The sequence below is a fragment of the Pseudonaja textilis genome, chromosome 1 (genome assembly GCF_049901715.1).
Source record: "Pseudonaja textilis isolate UNSWEBS1 chromosome 1, rPseTex1.2, whole genome shotgun sequence".
Lineage (NCBI taxonomy): Eukaryota > Metazoa > Chordata > Lepidosauria > Squamata > Elapidae > Pseudonaja > Pseudonaja textilis.
The window spans coordinates 189,249,323-189,268,612 of record NC_141990.1 but is presented as its reverse complement, the minus strand read 5'-3'; the positions used below and the strand labels follow the sequence as shown (position 1 = coordinate 189,268,612).

General features: G+C 38.8%; 1 protein-coding gene across 2 annotated transcripts in view; it reads right to left on the bottom strand.

The window, feature by feature from the left end:
* Positions 1–19,290, bottom strand: part of ABCB11 (ATP binding cassette subfamily B member 11) — a 90,727-nt gene that overhangs the window by 35,901 nt on the left and 35,536 nt on the right. For both annotated transcript variants that reach the window (XM_087919990.1, XM_087919989.1), the window contains 7 exons: positions 18,279–18,453; positions 16,259–16,372; positions 14,077–14,187; positions 13,785–13,910; positions 11,656–11,859; positions 9,924–10,094; positions 415–616 (listed from right to left, as the gene is read on the bottom strand). In XM_087919990.1, the coding sequence (XP_087776116.1) occupies positions 415–616; positions 9,924–10,094; positions 11,656–11,859; positions 13,785–13,910; positions 14,077–14,187; positions 16,259–16,372; positions 18,279–18,453 (1,103 nt within the window). The remainder of the gene's footprint in view (positions 1–414; positions 617–9,923; positions 10,095–11,655; positions 11,860–13,784; positions 13,911–14,076; positions 14,188–16,258; positions 16,373–18,278; positions 18,454–19,290) is intronic.

Here is a 19,290-nt window from a genome sequence, read left to right as displayed (position 1 = left end):
AAGAACTGTTGCATCGCAAGTGGATTTGGTTACTGGATATATGTAGAAAATTCTGGCTGAAGGTATCTGTATGTTTCCACTAACCACTCCATCAATTCTTTACAGGGCCTGTGTTACATATATGCTCACAGCTCAAGTTTCAGCCCTAGACACCTTCAATTAAAAGAAGCGGGAGGTTTTTAAGGTCCCTTAAGAGAGTTAATACCAGAGTAAATAATATCTGAGTTATGTTTAATACAGTACAAGAAGAAATCGTTTGATCCTAAAGTGGACAGATTCCTTGGTTATGAAATATGTGAAGTCTAATTCTCTGTGGAACCAAAATAAAATAAAATAAAATAAAACTCAAGCTTTATTAATAGGAAGTTAATGATTTGAGTTAGGCACATTAAAGATACAAAATCAGGTACTTACTTTGCATTGATGTTTCCATGAGTGCCTTGTCGCCTTGGCTTTGCAACGTTACCAGCGTGAAGTACACCCCTTTCCGTTCTATCAGCTCTTCATGTTTCCCTCTTTCCACAGCTCTTCCATGTTCAAACCCAATTATGATGTCAGCAGATTTCACCGTGGACAAGCGATGAGCTATGGAAATTGCAGTGCGCCCAAAACGAGCCTACGGCAAGGAAAGAAAGATTTTTGGAGGCACCACCGTTCATGAAAGTTCAGTCTGTACTTCTGTCATCCCAGAGGATGGAATGAACCTTAATTGACTGATCTCTCTCTACAAGTATGGATGCTCTATACAAATGTCAAAAGATTCCTTAAAGTGACATGGGAACTGATGTGCCATGGAACTCAAGAACTGGTAATAAAAGCAAAATATCCTTAATAAACCTGTGTGGCCTGAATGCTTGGACTGTGTTATTTTATGAACCAACGTCCTAGCATTGATGGAAATTGTTTGTTTGTTTTCATGGCTATGACTGTCATTCTCCAGCGGTGGGATGGGAGGCGTTTCCCCTGAAAGAGCAAATCCAAGATGCGGTACTATCCAGAAGCTTCAATTTGTGCAGAATACAATAGCTAATGTACCCGATGACATTTGCCATCACAACCATGTGGCACCCGTGCTCAACCAGAAGATAGCTACAATAGCTAGAATATAATAGCTATTGTTCAAATTTCCAAGAATTCCAAGAAAGGTGTGAACAACGACATTCATCCCCACATATACTATGTTGAAGAACCTTGTAATATTCAGTGCTAAGGTGGGCACCTTCCTTGGTTGCTGGGGCACAGTTTTTCATATCATTTAAAGTCTCTGTGATCTGAAGAAGGCATGGTGGTGACACCGCACATATTTTAGCCTAGGAAGGAAGATGACACTGCAAAAAAAAAAAAATGACTTTGACAGTACAATCTTTGGAGGTTGGAGGCTACAGAAGCGGTTATTGCCAAATCTTCCTCTACATCTTCGTTGTAAGAAGATAAAGAAATCACATAGTCTTCCCTTGCTAATTTCAACGTAATGTTCCTCTTTTTTATTTAAGTTTTTATTGCTTTTTAAAAACAAACATAAACAAACAAACATAAAAACATCAAGCCATCTTCCTTATGTATACATAGTGTGCCGGTTGGTTTACAAATTGTTTTGTGCTTCCATTTCCTAGTCTTCAATTACAATTACATGGCATATAATCTCGTATTTTCAATCAAAAATTAAATACCTTAGTATCATTATTAATCAATCATTTGACTATACCTTTATTCATTCATGTTTTACCAGATAATCATAATTTACTTAGTTTGTTTTATAACAGTTCATATTATCATCCCAAATCTATCCTAAAATCATTTTGTAGATATAATAAGAAAGAAGTTCATCTTTATATATTTATTATTTTCTAAAAGTCTACATAATTCATTACTATATTTTATTGTCTAACCATTGATAGAATAGATCCCAAATTTTATAAAATTGTTTATCCTCTTGTTCTCTAATTTCAAATGTCAATCTACTCATTTCAGCACATTCCAATATTTTCTTAATGATTTCCTCCTGTGATGGTGTTTTCTCATTTTTCCAGTTTTTGGCAAATACAATCCTAGCCACTGTTAATACATTTAAAATCAAATATTTCAAGTCTTTACTATATATTTCAGGTAAAATTCCCAATAAAAATATCTCTGGTTTCAAGTCTATATGTTTTTTTGTCATTTTTTCCAACCACATGTGGATTTTAGTCTTCTTCCCCCAAGCAATCATAGTTTTTTTAGCTTGTTCTTCTAATTTAATTTCTAATAAATATCCATACAATTTTTTAATCACCTTTTCACCAGTACCTGTCAAAATCTTATCTAAATCAGTCAATTTATCATAGAAACCTTCCATTTTAGAATCTTTATCATACCTTGAATGTATTTACGCATATGAAAACCAATTCATCTTTATAACTTGCTCCTCTAGTTTTTGTATAGATTTGAGTTCTCTCTTTTCATTCAATATTTCACCATATCTAACTGTTCCTTTTTATAGATTGTAGGATAAGAAAATGCTTCCATAGTCGATAGCCAGACTGGAATTTTCAAATAACATTGTCTTTTAATCTTCTCCCAGTTTAACCACAGAGACTCCCATATATAATGTCTTCTAAAATACCCCTGTGTTTTAGTTCCTTTATATCATAAAAAGCATGCCATCCCAACAACAAATCATGTCCTTCTAATGTCAACAATCTAGTATTTCTTAGTGTTATCCATTCCTTAACCCACACCAGATTTGTAGCTTGATAATACAACTCCCAATTAGGCAAACCAAATCCTCCTCTAATTCTAGCATCTTGCAAAAGTTTTAACTTTATTCTCACTTTCTTACCTTGCCATATATATTTCAACACAATTTTATTTAAATCTTCAAAGTAATCTTTTCCAAGCCTAATTGGAATTGTTTGAAACAAATATAAAATTCTGGGTAATATCTTGATTGTTCAAATTCTCCCTATTAGTGACAGTTGTAAATTTTCCCATTTCGCCAGATCTAGCGCTATCTGCTGTTTAAGTTTGATATAATTATTCTCTTTTAGTGTACTACATCTTGCTGTCAAATATATCCCCAAGTACTTGATCTTATTCGTGACCTGAATTTTCAATAGGTCTGCCAGTTCTTCCTTTTGTCTTAATAGCATATTCTTTGTCAAGATCTTTGTCTTATCTTTATTTATTTTCAAACCAGCCACCTTTCCATATGTCTCTATCTTTCCTATCAATTTTAGTGCTGTTTCTAGAGGGTCTTCTAAGATAAAAACCAGATCATCTGCAAATGCTTGCAGCTTAAATTCTTCCTTTTTGATTTTCATTCCTTTTATATTCTTTTCATCTCTAATATTTCTGTCCAGCACTTCCAAAGTTAACACAAACAACAAAGGTGATAGTGGGCACCCTTGTCTTGTTCCTTTTCTTATATTGATAGTCTGTAAGTTCTCCCTCTATCATTATCTTTGCCGTTTGCTTATAGTATATAGCTTCTATTGCTTGAATAAATTTTCTAGCAAAGCCCATCTGTTCCAGCAGTAATAACATGAATCGCCAATTCACATTATCAAATGCCTTCTGTGCATCTAGAAATATCAGAGCCATTTGTTTTTCAGGATGTGCCTCATAGTATTCCAAGGTGTCCAAGATTACTCTCATATTATCTTTAATTTGTCTCTTTGGCAGAAATCCATTTTGATCAGGATGAATAAAATTATTTAGATATTTTTTAAGTCTTTCTGCCAATATTGAAGCAAAGATTTTATAATCTGCATTTAGTAGAGAAATAGATCTATAGTTCTTAATTTGTAATGGATCGCCTCCTCTTTTGGAATAAGTGTAATATAGGCTTCTGACCATGATTTAGGTATCTTCTTCTTTAACATAACTTCATTCATAACTTCTAGCAGTGGAAGATTCAACGATTCTTGTAATGTTTTGTAAAATTCTGCCGGAAGTCTATCTGGGCCTGGTGCCTTTCCATTATTTTGCTTCTTGAGTGCTTCAGTTAACTCCATCATCGTTATATTGCTTTCTAACATTGTTTCAATCTCTTTAGATATCTGAGGTAAATTAGCATTCTGTAAGTACTGTTTAACTCTTTCCTCATCAATATTCTCTTGCATATATAGTTTCCCATAGAAGTCTTGGATGATTTCCTTCTTCTCTTTACTATCATAACAAACTTGGCCTTGGTCATCTGTTAATTGCAATATTTTCCTTGATTCTTTCTTTCCATTTTTAGCTTGATGTCCTTTTTCTGTGGCATTTTCTGTGGCTCTTTTTCAAGTCTTTTATACTCATCCTCTAAGGCCTTAGAGGCTAATCTTTTCATAGTATTTCTTTTCCTTGTATAGTCTACTATCAAGCCTCTAACATATGCCTTCACTGTATCCCATACATTCTGAATTGATGTATCTTCTTTTTTGTTTTCTCTGAAGAAAAAAGCCAATTCTTTCTCCATCCACTGTGTGAAGTCTTTTTCCTTTAAAATAGTATTATTTAACGTCCATCTAGACCTTCTTTTTTGTCCTTTCCATTTAATTGTCATTGGATTGTGATCTGCCCAAGTACTTCTTTCAATATTTATTTCTTGAATATTAGTTATTAATTCTGTTGACATCCATATCATATCTATTCTGGACCATGATAAGTGTTTATTTGAATAGAAAGTGCATTGTTTAGTTTTAGCATTTCTTTCTCTCCATGTATCTTTTAAGTTTATTTCATCTACCATTTTAAAAAAAGATTTAGGGAGAGTCTTTCTGTTTTGCTTTATTGTTTTCTGTGCTGTATAGTTCAATTTATTGTCTACAGTTCCATTAAAATCTCCCATCATAACTATATAAGCATAGTCCAGTTCAATTATTTTCATATGTAATTTTTTGTAGAATTCTTCTTGTTTGTCATTCGGGGCATAGATTGCAATCAGGAGTGTTTTCATATTATTGTCCATTATTTCCACCATTAGTATTCTTCCGTCATCATCGGTATAAATCAATTTTGCTGGGATGGTCTCTTTAATATATAAAACCATTCCTCTTTTCTTACATTGTGTCAAGGAAGTAAATATTTTCCCTAGTTTTGGCTGTATCAACAATTGTTCATATTGTTTTTTAATATGTACTTCTTGTAGACAAATTATATCAAATTTTAATTTCTCTAATTTATGAAAGGTTTTCCTTCTTTTAACGGCTGAGTTAAGTCCATTTATATTAATTGTAATCAGTTTTTTTTCTCTTCCATAGTTATATTTTGTAGTTAGGTTTAGCAGCTCTCGTAGATCTTGGTTCACGTTGTTCTTTGGCTTCCACCTTTCCACCTACTGCACCTTCTTCTTTTTCAATCGCCATTTGGCAGTCCTCTTGGAATTCAATTAGTGAGATTTCTTTTTCTGCCTCTTCCTCTTTCCCTCCAAAAAATTCTGTATAAAATAATTCCGCTTTCTCAATTGAGTCAATTCTATGTCTCTGTTCTTGCCATGTGAACATTAAACCTTCTGGAATCAGCCATCTATAATTCACCTCTTTTTTAAGTAGCATTTTAGTCAGGAATCAGTATTCTCTTCTCATCTCTCTCACTCTTCTGGGTATTTGTTTCAAGACCACAATCTCCTTGTCTTTATATTTCAATGTTTTCTCTTTTGCCACTTGCAATATTTGCATTTTAATGGCTTTCTTTGTAAATCTACTGTGAACTTCTCTTGGTAAGCTATTTCTCATCGCATATCTTGTGAAAACTCGATAAACCTCATCTATTCCATCCATCATCTTCTCTTGAGTTATTTCCAAAGCTTCAACCAGTATTTCTATCATTATCTCAGCTAAGTTTTGTCCTTTTTCTTCCTCTACTTTTTGGAATCTAAGATAGAATTCTGATATATACATCTCCCATCTCAACATACCACTTTTATCTTGTTCAACCACTGTTAATCTATTATCAATATCTCCAATCTTCTTGTCTCTTTGTTTATCTTCTTCAATTTTTTGGAATCTCTCATCATACTTCAACATCATTTGTTGAATGTTCTCCACTTTTTCATCGGTTTTCCCTGTTCTTTGTTCAATGTTCTCCATTCTTTGTTCAGTGTTCTCTGTTCTTTGTTCAATGTTCTCTATTCTCTTTTTAATATTCTCTGATCTTGCTTGAATATTTTGAATTCCTTGCATAATCATCTGCAGAGTCACTTTTTCTTGTTCTTTTTCTTGCTTTAACATTGTATTGAATGTTGTCCTCCAGATGGTGGAGAGGAGGAAGTAGAAGTTGAAGAACCAGGAGCTGTTAGTTTCCTACTCATTTTAAGCAATTCAAAATCTTCAGGTTCTTCTATACCTTAATCCAATTGTGAAATAACCAATTGTAGTTCGAAATAAAAATAGTAGAAAAAAAAAGCCAAATAGTAATGATAAAAAAAAGGTGGGAGAGGACAAAATATCTTCAGGTTCTTGTATACCTTAATCCAATCGGTGGTTAAATGAAGAAAAATTCTTGAAAAAAAAAAGAAAAGGAAAAATTCTTCAGGTTCTTCAACACCTTAATCCAATTGAGAGGTCTCAAATAGAAAAGAGTGCATAAAAATAAACCAGAAAGGTAGATGAAAAAACAAAAATACCAAGAAAGGAGAAAAAAAGGCTATTCCCTTAAAAAAAAGGAAACATTAATACTAAAGCTTTCCCTTTAAAATAAAAAGCAAGCATAGAGATTAGACTTCCAAAGAAAAAAAAAGAAAAGACAAGCTCCAACAAAGCCAAAGATCCAAATAGCTATTGCAAAAAAAAAAAAAGATAAAATGAAATAAAATAAAGCTGGTGAGGAGGGATAGCACAACTTAGAAAAAGTAAAAAGAGCACACTGCACTTTGTTTAATTATCCAAGGCTCTTATTATAATTCTCTTCTCCAAAACCTTATCACCTTTTCCCCCACTAGGTTTCAACACCAGACTTCAGCTGTTGATAGAAACCCAGAAGAGCACCTGCAATAATACTCTCCCATGCTCTTCCACCCTGTCTTATCAAACAGGCAGTGTCCTTGAAAAAAAGTCTCAATTTTTTCTCAGCTTTGTCTGGTCAAAGGAAAAGTAGAATATTTCCAAGCCTCTAGTTGGCAGTGTTACAAAGTTCCTTTAGCTTTCACTTTCCCCCTACTTTTCTGGCAGAGTATAATAAGAATTAGTTTAAAAAGGAAGAAAATATTTAAAAAAAAAAGACTAAAAGGGAGTCTCTGGCTTAATATGTTATAAAATCAAAAAAGGGAAAGAAAAGAGTAGATTAAAAAAAAAGGAAAAAACCAGTCCAGTTTCGAAATATAGGATCATCAGCAATAAGAAAAAAAAATAAAAATATTACTTTGACATCCCTGTTTAAAATCGCCGCTTATTCACTTCTGTCAAAAAACTTTTACAGATTCTTTCTTTCCCTTAGGGTGTCCTCTCAAATCTTTAAATAAAGAAAAGTTCTCACCAAACCGGCACACTTTTTCTTTTGTTCTCTTTCGTTTTGGAGCTGTGCCAACTTCAGCAGCTTTAATGGCTGCCTCTTTGCCGCTGGCAAGAAGAGCTTCTCCTGGATCTACCAGGGACTTTGTGATATCCCTGGGATTGACAGGATGCGCTCTTTACATTCACCATCTCTTCGGGACGGTTTAGATCCAAATGGACTGTCCAGGAGCAAAGATATCGGCAGCGGTCTCAGACCTCCAAGATTGCATGCCGTATCGTCACGACGCCAGCTCCGCCCCCTCCAACGTAATATTCTTCTTTGTTTACCTCTATCTGTTTCAGAATTTAAGTTTCCATGAAGTCAGAAAATCTCTCATTCCTATTTGTTAACAGAGAAAGCCATCTGGATAGATGCAAATGAACAAAATCAAATTTAAAAAAATAAAATAAGCGGTGTTGCTGAAGCCCCAATTAAATCCGCATGGAGTATTCCGCCCCTCTTTCTTAATAGCACAGCTGTTTCTGGGTGATTGCATTTTTGAAGTACTGCCTCATATTTACCGTAGTTCAAGCTAAGAATGTTTTTTGAAAAATAGAATTTGTTGCATGCGTGAAACATGCTCTGTGTATTCAGCATTTGTGCATCAATTTTTAAAATGTATTTTAAACAATAATAATCAAATATTTCCAGGACCTAAGTTAAGAGAGTAATTTGATTGAACCACAGCAGACAAAGGAGGCAAACATCTCTCATCTGTCCTTTTTCAAAATGATAAAAACTCTTAAATACAAAAGCTGCAGAGGAAGTAAAGGATTACTTCCTTCTCTATAAAGACACCCTCCTTTTGTCTTTCAACCAGCCCTCTTTTGAAAATGATGCTCGCAGAAGCTTCAGGAAATCAAAGAGAGTTGCATTCAATTTTCCAGAAAATTTGTTAACAAATGTGTACATGGTAGGAAACTGCATAAAATTTTCTTATCTTAAGCAAAGTTGTAGATGAAAACAGAAGGAGGTTTTAGAGGAAAATCTGATAGCAAAACCTGAGTGGGCCAGAGTGCTTGCCCAACTAATCCAGAGAGTGAAAAAGAGCCGTCAAGTGAACTGATCTTCATATCTCTACATACTTTTTGCCAGCATCTCTTGAGCTTCAGATCCTGTCCTGCAACCCATTCTTTATTGAAACCTACCGTGTTTCTCATATAATAAGGCCGGGTCTTTTTTTTTTTTGAGCCTCGAAAAAATGGCTAGGCCGTCTTTTCAGGGGTGACTTAATTAACCCCCCCTGCATCTTTGGGCAGGCACGTGGCGACGGCTTGGATGTTGACTTCGGCGTTGGTGAGGCACTTAGTATCAGGATCAACACAGGCAGCACCATATCTGGGTGTGCAACAAAAGTACTTCCTAATGGCAAGCCCCCCCCACCATTCCCCCCATTTTGCATGTTTTAATATAGGCCTTAATTTGGGGGGAGGGGCTTAATTTCATTTCATGCCTATAAAACATGCTGGGACTTCCTATTGGGGGAGGCCGTATTGTTGGAGAAACAGGGTAGTTCTTTGGAAACTGCCAAGCCCATCTGATGGACAGAGAATGCTTGTGAGGTTTAAATTTTTTGAAATTCGTCTCTGCCGTTATTTTTTTAGCAAAAAAACAAGCCCACCGGTCTTTCTGTTCACAAGAGCTGTTGCGTTCATTTCAAAGGAAGATTGCAGCGATCAGTAGCTTGTGTGCATTGGAGAAGGTGCAAAATCTAAATCAACTCTACATTTTCATTTTAGGTTATTGTTCCCCAAAGTCTTTAGACTAAATACTGTAGCTGCCTCTCTTCCCCATTCACCACAGTTAAAAGAGTGCTCAAATTCATCGATTATGCTAAACCATAATCTAAATTGAATAAAACAGAATAGTTGCCATTAACAAACTTAACTAAGCTGTAAACCACATTTACAAAACATGACATATAGTTCACATACAGTACACTGGATTCATACAGTGGTGCAGTGGCCTAGAGTTGGAGCTCTCGCCTCACAATCAGGAGGCTGTGAGTTCGATCCTAGGTAGAGGCAGATATTTCTCTCTCTGGGCACATTGAGATCATATCTACTGAATATAGCTCCGCATTGGTGACAGGAAGGGCATCTGGCCAGTAAACACTCAGCTCCATTCACTTACCTAGACTCCACCCCACAAGGGATTATAGGGTCATTAAAAGACAATGGTGTTTGTATTCATACAGCATGCAAAACCAAAGCTAGGCAAACCACATGCTTCATGCACTGTATTAAATCAGCCAACCTCTGCCTAAGTGGCAGATGGAAAAGTCAAAAAGAAATTCCTATTCCTCATCTGAGACTCCAACCATTTTACCGGGTTAATCGTAATGTTATATCCCAGAGCTGTTGTTTAAAACCAGTGAAAAGAATTACCTCTGTTTGTAAAAGAGGTCATACTTAAAGAAACTGAAAAGCCAAGGCTTCCTAACCCCACTGAACTGAAGTAACATCGCCAACCTTGGAAAGTGTCTTTTGCACAGTAGCCTCGCTTTCATTGTCCAGCGCTGATGTAGCCATGTCGAGCAACAGGATTTTAGGGTTTCGAACTAAAGCCCGAGCAATGGCAATTCGCTGCTTCTGGCCTCCGCTCATTTGGCCGCCACCTTCTCCAACAAGGGTGTCAAATTTCTGAAATAGTGGAAAGAGCAAAAGGTTACTGTTAAGTTCGGTCCAACCATTACAAAGCGCTTTCATCTCAGTTCCCTTAAGTCAGAGGTGAGGAACGATGGCCCCTTTAGGACTTGTGGACTTCAACTCCCAGAATTCCTGAGCCAGCCCTGCCTTAGGTCAATCATAAATATTATGTTGAGTGGGGTAAGATGGAGAAGCAGCCCAGGAACAACTGGGACCTTGGTCTTCTGGCCAAAGATATGGTGAAAAAGAAACCTATTGCTTCCGTGAGAAGGCCTATGGGCTCATGAAGCAAGGATGTCCAGTAAGTTTTGCCCAAGAAGAGAAACATAGCAAGGCTAGCCTGCCAAGAGGGGGCTGCCAATCCTGTAACAACTCTTGCAGCATGGGAAAATAGAGGTCCTAAGGACTCTCCACACTGCTGAGATGGTCCTGCTCTTCAAATCTTTGACCTGGCAGAAAACTGTGACCTAGCATGAGATTTACTAATCCCTACCCTGCCTCTTAAGGATGCAGTGGTTCAGTGGCTAAGATGCTGAGCTCGTCAATCAGAAAGGTCATCAGTTCGGCCGTTCGAATCCCTAGCATCGCATAACGGAATGATCTCCCAGCTTCTGCCAACCTTGCAGTTCGAAAGCATGTAAAAATGCGAGTAGATGTTGGTTGCCAAATTCCCAAATTCTGATCACGTGACCCTGAACACACTGTGATGGTCATAAGTGTAAGGAACGGCCACAAATCATTTCTTTTCAGTGCTGTTGTTACTCTGAATAGTCACTACACAAATGGTTCTAAATTGAGGACTACCTGTATGGCAATCCACCCCCCCCCCACTAATTTTCTCTTTTTAATTGCCTAGCAACAACTTTTAAGTTTCCCAGCAACAGCTAAGAAAGTAACAAAAGTCTTGCAGAGTGGTGAGTTTTTGTCTTAAATTAATACAGGGGCCAACAATCCTTTCAGCCTGGCATGGTATTATATGGCTTCCACCCTCAAAACCCTTAGTAAAAATCTAGCAATAGAGGATGCTAAAAGCTTATCCCCTCTCACCTGAACTTACATGAGATTGTATGTGAGATTTCTTAAGAGTTAAGAAGGTCTTGAGATGCTGGTCATTTCTTAGAAGGGATCATTTAACCAAAGTAATATCGAGCTTCATGGTTACTTTGACACTACAGAACATGTCTATGGAGATTCTCAGTTCTCCAGGTCATGGTTGTCCCAGAGGTGCTTTTTCAAAAGGCAACTGGATTTGCTGGTTTCTTTTTGAGGACGTTTTGCTTCTCATTCAAGAAGCTTCTTCTTTCTGAGTGGATGGTGAAGCTCCATCCTGAAGCTCTGAATCTGGTCAGAACTGAAGAAGCTTCTTGGATGAGAAGTGAAATGTCTTCAAAGAGAAACCAGAAAGTCCAGTTGCCCCTTGAAAAAAAAAAGCACCTTTGGCATAGAGGACAACATGTTGCCAACCCCTCATTTAGTGATCTCAAACTACGCAGATGTGGTATAAGAGACAGTCTTGGAAGAGGACTGAGAACGGATATGATGAAGTTCCTTTTACCAGAGGCAGATCCATGATAAAGTGGTAGGCATTGGCTTCTTTGGCTGCTCTGATGATGTCTTCCATAGTGGCATCTTCCCGACCGTAGCAAATGTTTTCTGCTATAGTGGTGGCAAACAGGACGGGTTCTTGTTCCACCACCCCCATCAAAGAGCGCAGCCACTGAATGTTAAGGGAGCGAATGTCATGTCCATCGAGAGTAACCTGCACAACAACAGTTTGTAGATAAAGACTATGGTCACCTGTACCTTCAGGTCAACATCTTCCTCTCTTAATGGAAGCTGCTTCTTAAAATAGCAACACTGTACTGCACTGCTTCCAGTTTTGTGTCTAATTCCTACATACAATGCCTGAAAGCACAGCGATTGAGGCTTAGCTTAGATTATTAATTTTCCACAATTTTCCTTTCATCTCAAACCACATATGGTCTTCGTTTCAAACATCATTTGCTCTATAGCACCTGCACATCCTTTGCAGGAAGGAGGAAGGAAGGAAGAGTAATATTGTCAAGATTCTGGCAGTTACCCCACATAAATCATGAGTCTTGAGCCAAACTTCCAAAAGTTCAACAGGATTTATTGGGAGTTAAAATGTCCGGCACTGTCTGGGTGTAGCCGACTCTGAGACATATAATTCATTGTCAGCCTTGACCCTGGTTTTCCCCCACCCCCTGGGTGTTATCGTAACTCATATTCTCCAGTGGGACACATCCATAGCCAAGAGTCATCAATCATGCTCTCCAGTTAGAATTTTGCATGGGAAAAACTTCAGTCACCTAGTTACTATCTTTGAAAACTATTTATGGAATGCACTTTTAGTTTGCAAGCTGCCGCACTGCTCCCCCCACTCTTTCTGTTGGCAACTCTAAAAAGACCATAGAAATATTTTATGAGTTGACAAATATATTATAAGGTCTTTCTGGATACATAGCTTTAGCTTCCCAATTCTTTTGAATTCTGATCATTGTATTGATATACCTCTGCAGATGTCCCCCGGAAGAACCCCAGAAGTTGTCCTTAATACAAAAAATATCTATTTAATTTCTTACTAATATATGTGAGAGTTGGTCAGCAATGAATGAAATGAGCAACAATACAATAGCTGGTACTTTTATTTAGGGCGGCTGTGCAAACCAATTCTGAATTTTTCAGAGATTAATGTTCTTTTCTTGGATATTTTAATTCAGATGCAGCCTGTGAGATAACATTACTTAATAATTTCATTTACCTAAAGTGGATTGGATATTAAAAGACTATGAAAAGAATTTTAAAATATTTTTACACAGGTGGATTGTGCCACATCCTGGACCAGCTCATAATGGATTTTTCTTCATTTTTATCCTAAAGAAATATGTACCCAGCTAACTTCCTCAACAAAATCAGAGTTAAGCAAATTAATGAGATTCATGAAGCTTACCACAAAATATGAAATTTACCTGATCTGAGCCCTGACAGAACTACCTGTCAAGATACATTTCCCATTGTATCAAATATCCTATTCACAGATTGTATTCTATACATGTATTAAAGTTTTCCATTTCCAGTTCTGAAACCCAGGCATCTCTCATATAAATATGAATGTGGCCTCATTCCTCCTTGTCAGGTTTCAAGTCCCTGAGGTGATTTGCCCATCTACGAGATTTGGTACAGTGTCTATGCTCCAGTCTTTTAAATGTTGTCCTCTGATGGGACCTCAAATGCATATCTTCTCAGTAGCTGTCCCTGTTATTTGGAATAGCCTCCTCTTTGAGATTTGAGGATTCCCTACCTTTTTAGCACTCAGAAGGCCATGAAGAGATGACTTTTCCTCCAAGCATTGGACTAGGATGGAGGTTGAGCTGGGAGACTGTTTGGTCTGACAACTGGTGGAAAAAATGGTTCTGTTTCTATCTCTGTATGTATTGATTATTATGAGCTGTCTAGCATCATTATATGAGACAGATGAGGCCATCTGAGTTTGGTAAACCAATAAATGCTATTTTGCTCTTTGAGTCCAAAGACCAGTTGATAAGAGGAGGCTAAGAGTGTGGCTTCATAGTAAATTGCAAAGATAAATATGCAACAAGAATGGATCAGGCTTCAGGATTTTCCCAATGAAAGAAAGATGACAGAGTTAGGTCAAAGCCTCACCATGCCTTCGGTAGGGTCATAGAAGCGCTGGATCAGCTGAATTGTGGTACTTTTCCCTGCGCCGCTTGGACCAACAAAGGCTGTGGTTTCACCTGGCTTGATAACCATGCTGAGTTCATCTAAAATCTAGATTAAAGAAAGAAAGAAAGAAAGAAAGAAAGAAAGAAAGAAAGAAAGAAAGAAAGAAAGAAAGAAAATAAATGGCACTGTATTTGAAAAGGCCTAGCTAGGTTCCCAGAATAAATTTGGAAATTATGGCAATGCTGCAGAATAGGACCTTTTGAGTTCTTACCTTAACATCGGGCCTGGATGGATAATGGAAGGTTACATTATGGAATTCAATTTCACCCCGGACTTTGTCCAGTTTGTAGCCATCTTCTGACATACAGTCAATTCTAGGTTTCTGGGGTAGAATTAATCAGATCACTCAATTTGTTTTTGTTTTTTTTCTCAAGAAGCTTTCTTTCAGTAGCTAGTTTCACATCTCTGTCTGAAGGATTTATCTTTACTCCCTTGCTGGCTCTCAGGCCTTGAACAGACAGACTTTCAGAAGGCTCTTCTGATTATTCTATCTCTCATTGATTTCCACTCCCAACTTGTTTAACATTACTTAACATTTCCACGAATGTTTTGATAGACCACCTAGTCCGGGGGTGGGATTCTACCAGTTCAGCACCAGTTCTATAGAACCGGTTGTTACGATTCTGCGCAGTTCGGAGAACTGACAAATCGTGCTCCTGGCTGGTCCTGCCCCTCACCGCCCACTCCATCCCTCCCCACCCAGTCAGTCCTTACCGCACATGCACAACATTGCATGCATGCCCAACATCTGTGTTCTCCCCGCCCAGTCACTGAAGGTATTTCTTTTTTCTCCCCCTCCTGATGATCAGCTGTTCCGATGATCAGCTGTTCCGGGATTCCCTTTGCTGTCTTACTGCTTCACCCAGGAGGCTTCCCCAAGACCCAGGAAGCAAAAAGGGGCGTGTGGGGGGTGGGGATGGGGTGCTGCGTGCCCTCCCTATGCTCCGCTTTTTGCCTTCCTGGGCCCCAGGGAAAATTTCTGGGAGCAAAAACACCCCCAAGGAGGCTTGTCTGAGGTTCAGGTGGCAAAAAAATGGGGGGGGGCGCAGTTTTCTGCAAAAAAAGAAAAAAGAAGAAGCCATGTCCACCCAGTAACATGGCCACGCCCACCTAGCCACGCCCACCTAGCCACGCCCACAGAACCGGTTGTTAAAAAATTTGAATCCCATCCCTGACCTAGTTCCTAGTTAAGGAATGTGTCAAACTCTTGAAACCCTAAATGTAGCATCCACGCCCCTTACCCTCACCCTGGCTGGCTGAGGAATTATGGGATTTGAAGTCCACGCGGACTTCAAGCGGTCAAGGTTGGGAAACACTGATTTACACCATCCATTTATGGCACCAGAACATTTAGATCAAACAAGTGATTGGCTTGCTAGTTTATATCCCACCTTTACTTCGGGAACAAAAGGTGGCACACATAGGACTCGCTCCTCCTATTTTCACCCACAATGACTCTATGAGATAGGTTGAGCTGAGAGTAGGTGACTGGCCCAAAGTCAACAGGGAGTTTGCATGGCTTAAGGTAGACTAAAATTTGGATTTGGTGCTCCAATGCAGAAAAGACTTCCTTAAATCAACAACTCAGTATGTGTTTTATATTGTTTGTTTTCTTTTGATGCCTTCAAGTCAGTTTCTGATTCCTTGTAACTGCCTAGTCTAATCTGCAAGATTTTTCTGGAAATTAATTGGCTTTTTTCCTAGAGCTGAGCAAGAATGAGTGGCCCAAAAGTCACCCAGCTGGCTTTGTGCTTTCGGCCATGACTTGAACTCATGGTCTCCTGACTTCTAGCCTAATGCCTTAACCACACATCCACACTGGCTTTGTTCAGTGTATATATAGAGTTGTCCATTTATATGCATTTCACTTATTTTTGGGAAAGCAAGGAATAAAACTAATAGAAAGAATATAATTGGCTTCTATAGCTTAGAATTATTGAGTGGGTGTTTTTTTTCTTTGCAAAATTCTGAAGCCTTGGCAGTGCTATACATATTCATTTCATTCTTGGAGCTTCTGGCCCCCTTTTCTTTCTTACAATTGCACGCCTAAGGCACCAGAATGACTTAGTTCCTGAAACCACTTAATTTGCAATTTGTCTCACTGCCTTTCTTGACGATCAGGTTCCTTATAAAGCATAGCCCTCTTTGACAGACAGAGTGGGGCTCAGTGAGAAGATGAATATTCATAAGAAAATCACTTAGGAATGTCACTTGCATGAATGCACTCTTTGTAAATATCAAGGCAGGATTACTGGTTTGCTTTAACTTGCAATCAATTTCTTTTAATCACGATAATATTTCTCATTTGCATTCTTGGCAGAAGCAAAGTTTACATTCCTTGAAACTCTCATTTATTCCCCCCACCCCCCACAAGCAATCAGTGGGTTACTTACTTCATCTATTGTCTCAAATATATTTGTGGCAGCCCCTCGACCTGTTGCAAAGGCTTCCAAGCAAGGGGCGGCTTGACCAAGATTCAAGGCACCTACTAGGACGCCGAGAAAAACCTGAGAAGGATAAAGAGGGGAAAAATTAGTTTCTGCCAATATTAAATTACAATCAGTAGCTATAGATGCCCCAAGACAGTATTTCTGGAAGGCAGATAAAATATTTTGTTCTTTTGAGAAATAACAGCTTCCTCTTTACCAGAAGGCAAGACTAGGAATAGTATTAAAGGGATAGAATGATTCTTTTACCTCCCAACCTAAGGAAGCTATTTCAGTTTTCAAGTCTGGGACTGATCCCTTAAATCAAAGCAAATTTTAGAGGTCTAGAAAATACTTGGCATGTATTAAGAGAGTATTAATTGTAGTACTCTATGTCTTAATCTAGAACAGGGGTGTCAAACTCAAGGTCCGCAGGCCGGATCCCGCAAGCGGGGTGCTTAGATCTGGCCCGTGGGGCCACCCTGGAAACAGTGAAGGACTGGCCCGCGGTGCCTCTGCCAGTAAAAATGGAGGTTGGGGACTGGGCGTGCGCCCCCAAGCTCTGTTTTTGCTGGTAGAGGATTGCAGGCTGTTGCGGCCAAAAATGGAGCTCATGAGTGCACAGCTCCATTTTTACTGGCGGAGGTTTTCAGGAGGCTGTTGCGGTCCAGTGACTCCAAGCTGGCCATGCCCACTCTGCCCCCCCGAGGTCAAACACAACCTTGATGCGGCTCTCAACGAAATCGAGTTTGACACCCCTGATCTAGAAAAAAAGGAAACATTCCCTGATGGAATAATTAATCCCTGGACTAACTTGCCTCCAGAAGTTGTGGGTGCACTTGAGGTTTTTAAGAAGAGATTGGACAACCACCTGTTTGAAATGGTATAGGGCAAGGGTGTCAAACCTGTCGTAACATGACATATTGTGACTTTTCCTCCCTTCAATAAAATAGCTTGGCCAGTGCGTGATGCATCCGGCCCGCGGGCCATGAGTTTGACGCCCCTGGTATAGGGTCTCCTGCTTGAACAGGGGATTGGACTAGAAGACCTCTAAGGTCCCATCCAACTCTGTTATTCTGTTATTATAATAAGCTAATTACTGGGTCTTGTGGTAGTACCACGACACAACACGAAAGAGCTTGAACTGCAAGGCTTACAGAAATTCAAGCTCATCTTCAGAAAAGAAAGAAATAGCTCCTCAACTCCAAAAATTAGCTGTGTTTACAGTCGACAGGCTTAAGCAAGCATGCAAGGCTACTGGACAGCAGGGATGGGAAGAACATACGTGAAAAGGATATGGAATTGAACAGGGCTGGGCAAAGTGTTTGCTTGAAGTCAACTGGTTCTGCATGAGAGCATCTGGGAATCATTTCTGCGGCAGCTGCATGGACTTTACAAAAGGCACAGCTGCTTTTAAAGCTGGAAAAGAGTTGGCTCATTTGTGTCCCCAAAGGAAGCAGCGCCTTTCAGTGATTTGCATAGCATTCAAATGGAAGCTCCTGGAAAGAGTCCGCCAACAGTAGCAGGTTGAGCTGTAACGTTTTGCTGCAGGAACTCATCCCTACTGGAACCACCTTCTAAAGAGTGAAACTGACTTGGTCTTTTCAGGGCTTAGATCCAACCCCACACCGGGTATCAGCAGAAAGGTTCTGCAATATTTATGCTCTGCAAATTTCACTTCATTTTGGCTTGTCACCAATCCTTTTTGGAAACACTGGACGCTGTGGCAGGAGGAAAGAAATGGGGAAACCCTCGTGGATGGGTTTTCTTCTTGTAATTTCTGGGTTCCAAACAAATGGCTACCTCAGTGATATCTACAAAGGTCAACCATTTTTTTTAAAAAAATATTCTGTTTATAAAATAATGACTCCAGAGTCTACTACCCCAGAAGTAAGGCAGAAAATGAAGGGCTGCTGGGTGTTGCTGACTCTCCTCATATCTGAATGACTGTGTTCAAAGTCAAGGAAAAGCTTTAGAAAACACTTGCCTGCAAAAGGGTGCCAGCAGAATATTCCTCTTCTTCAAGGACAAGTTTTGAGCCATACCAGAAGGCCAGCGCATAGCACAGGAAAATGATGCACCAAATGTAGCCTGTGAAAAATCCCATTATGATTCCCTTTCTGATCCCCCAGTTTTGAGCAAACACCAGATTTTTGTCATATCTGTAAAAAGAAAAAAAGAAAAAAAGGACATTAAAAAAACAGATTGACTCAAATGAAGGATCAATTTGCAGCTTTCATTGTTGAAAAATAAGTACTGGGATACTTTATAGGAAAATTGCTTGTCACGTGGTATCACAGCCCATTCTCTGCATTTCCAAGAAAGGCTGGAAAAGACCCTTGCCTAAACTCTGATGATTTGCTGGCCAATCAGTGATTAGGTTTGCATATGAGACTAAGTCATAATGTGATTTCTTTAATTTTGGTTTAGCATGAGCTCAGCCATTGTGGTTATTAACCTTTGGTTTACCATCTTACTTGTTGCACAAATTAATCAAGAAACTTTGGTCAAATATCCATTGCCTAGCACAAGGGTGGGGAACTATGGCCCTTTTATGACTTATGGACTTCAATTCCCACCTCAGGAATTCCTGGAGTTGAAATCCACAAGTCACGAAAGGGCCATAGTTGCCCACCTCTGACCTAGTACTATCAGCTATTCAAAGTAGGCCAGATAGGAATCAGACACCCTAAGGCCTAATTTCTACTAGGCCTACCACTCTACTTTGCTATTATATTATATAACAATGAAGTAAGTAGCCTGAGAGATATTATCGCTCCTTCGCACTTATAACAAAGAAAGTCAAGACAAAAGAGACTTGAATTTCTTCCACACCCGCTCCTGTCTTTCTGGGTTAAGTAGATGTTTCCCTAATGTTGCATTATTCAAGGCTAACTCTGTGTTCTTTTAAAAGCATAATGGGTGAAGCCATCCACTTTGTAAAATAGTGACTAAAGGGAACCACAGGACTCACGTAGATTAAAGCTGCTGTCTAGGTT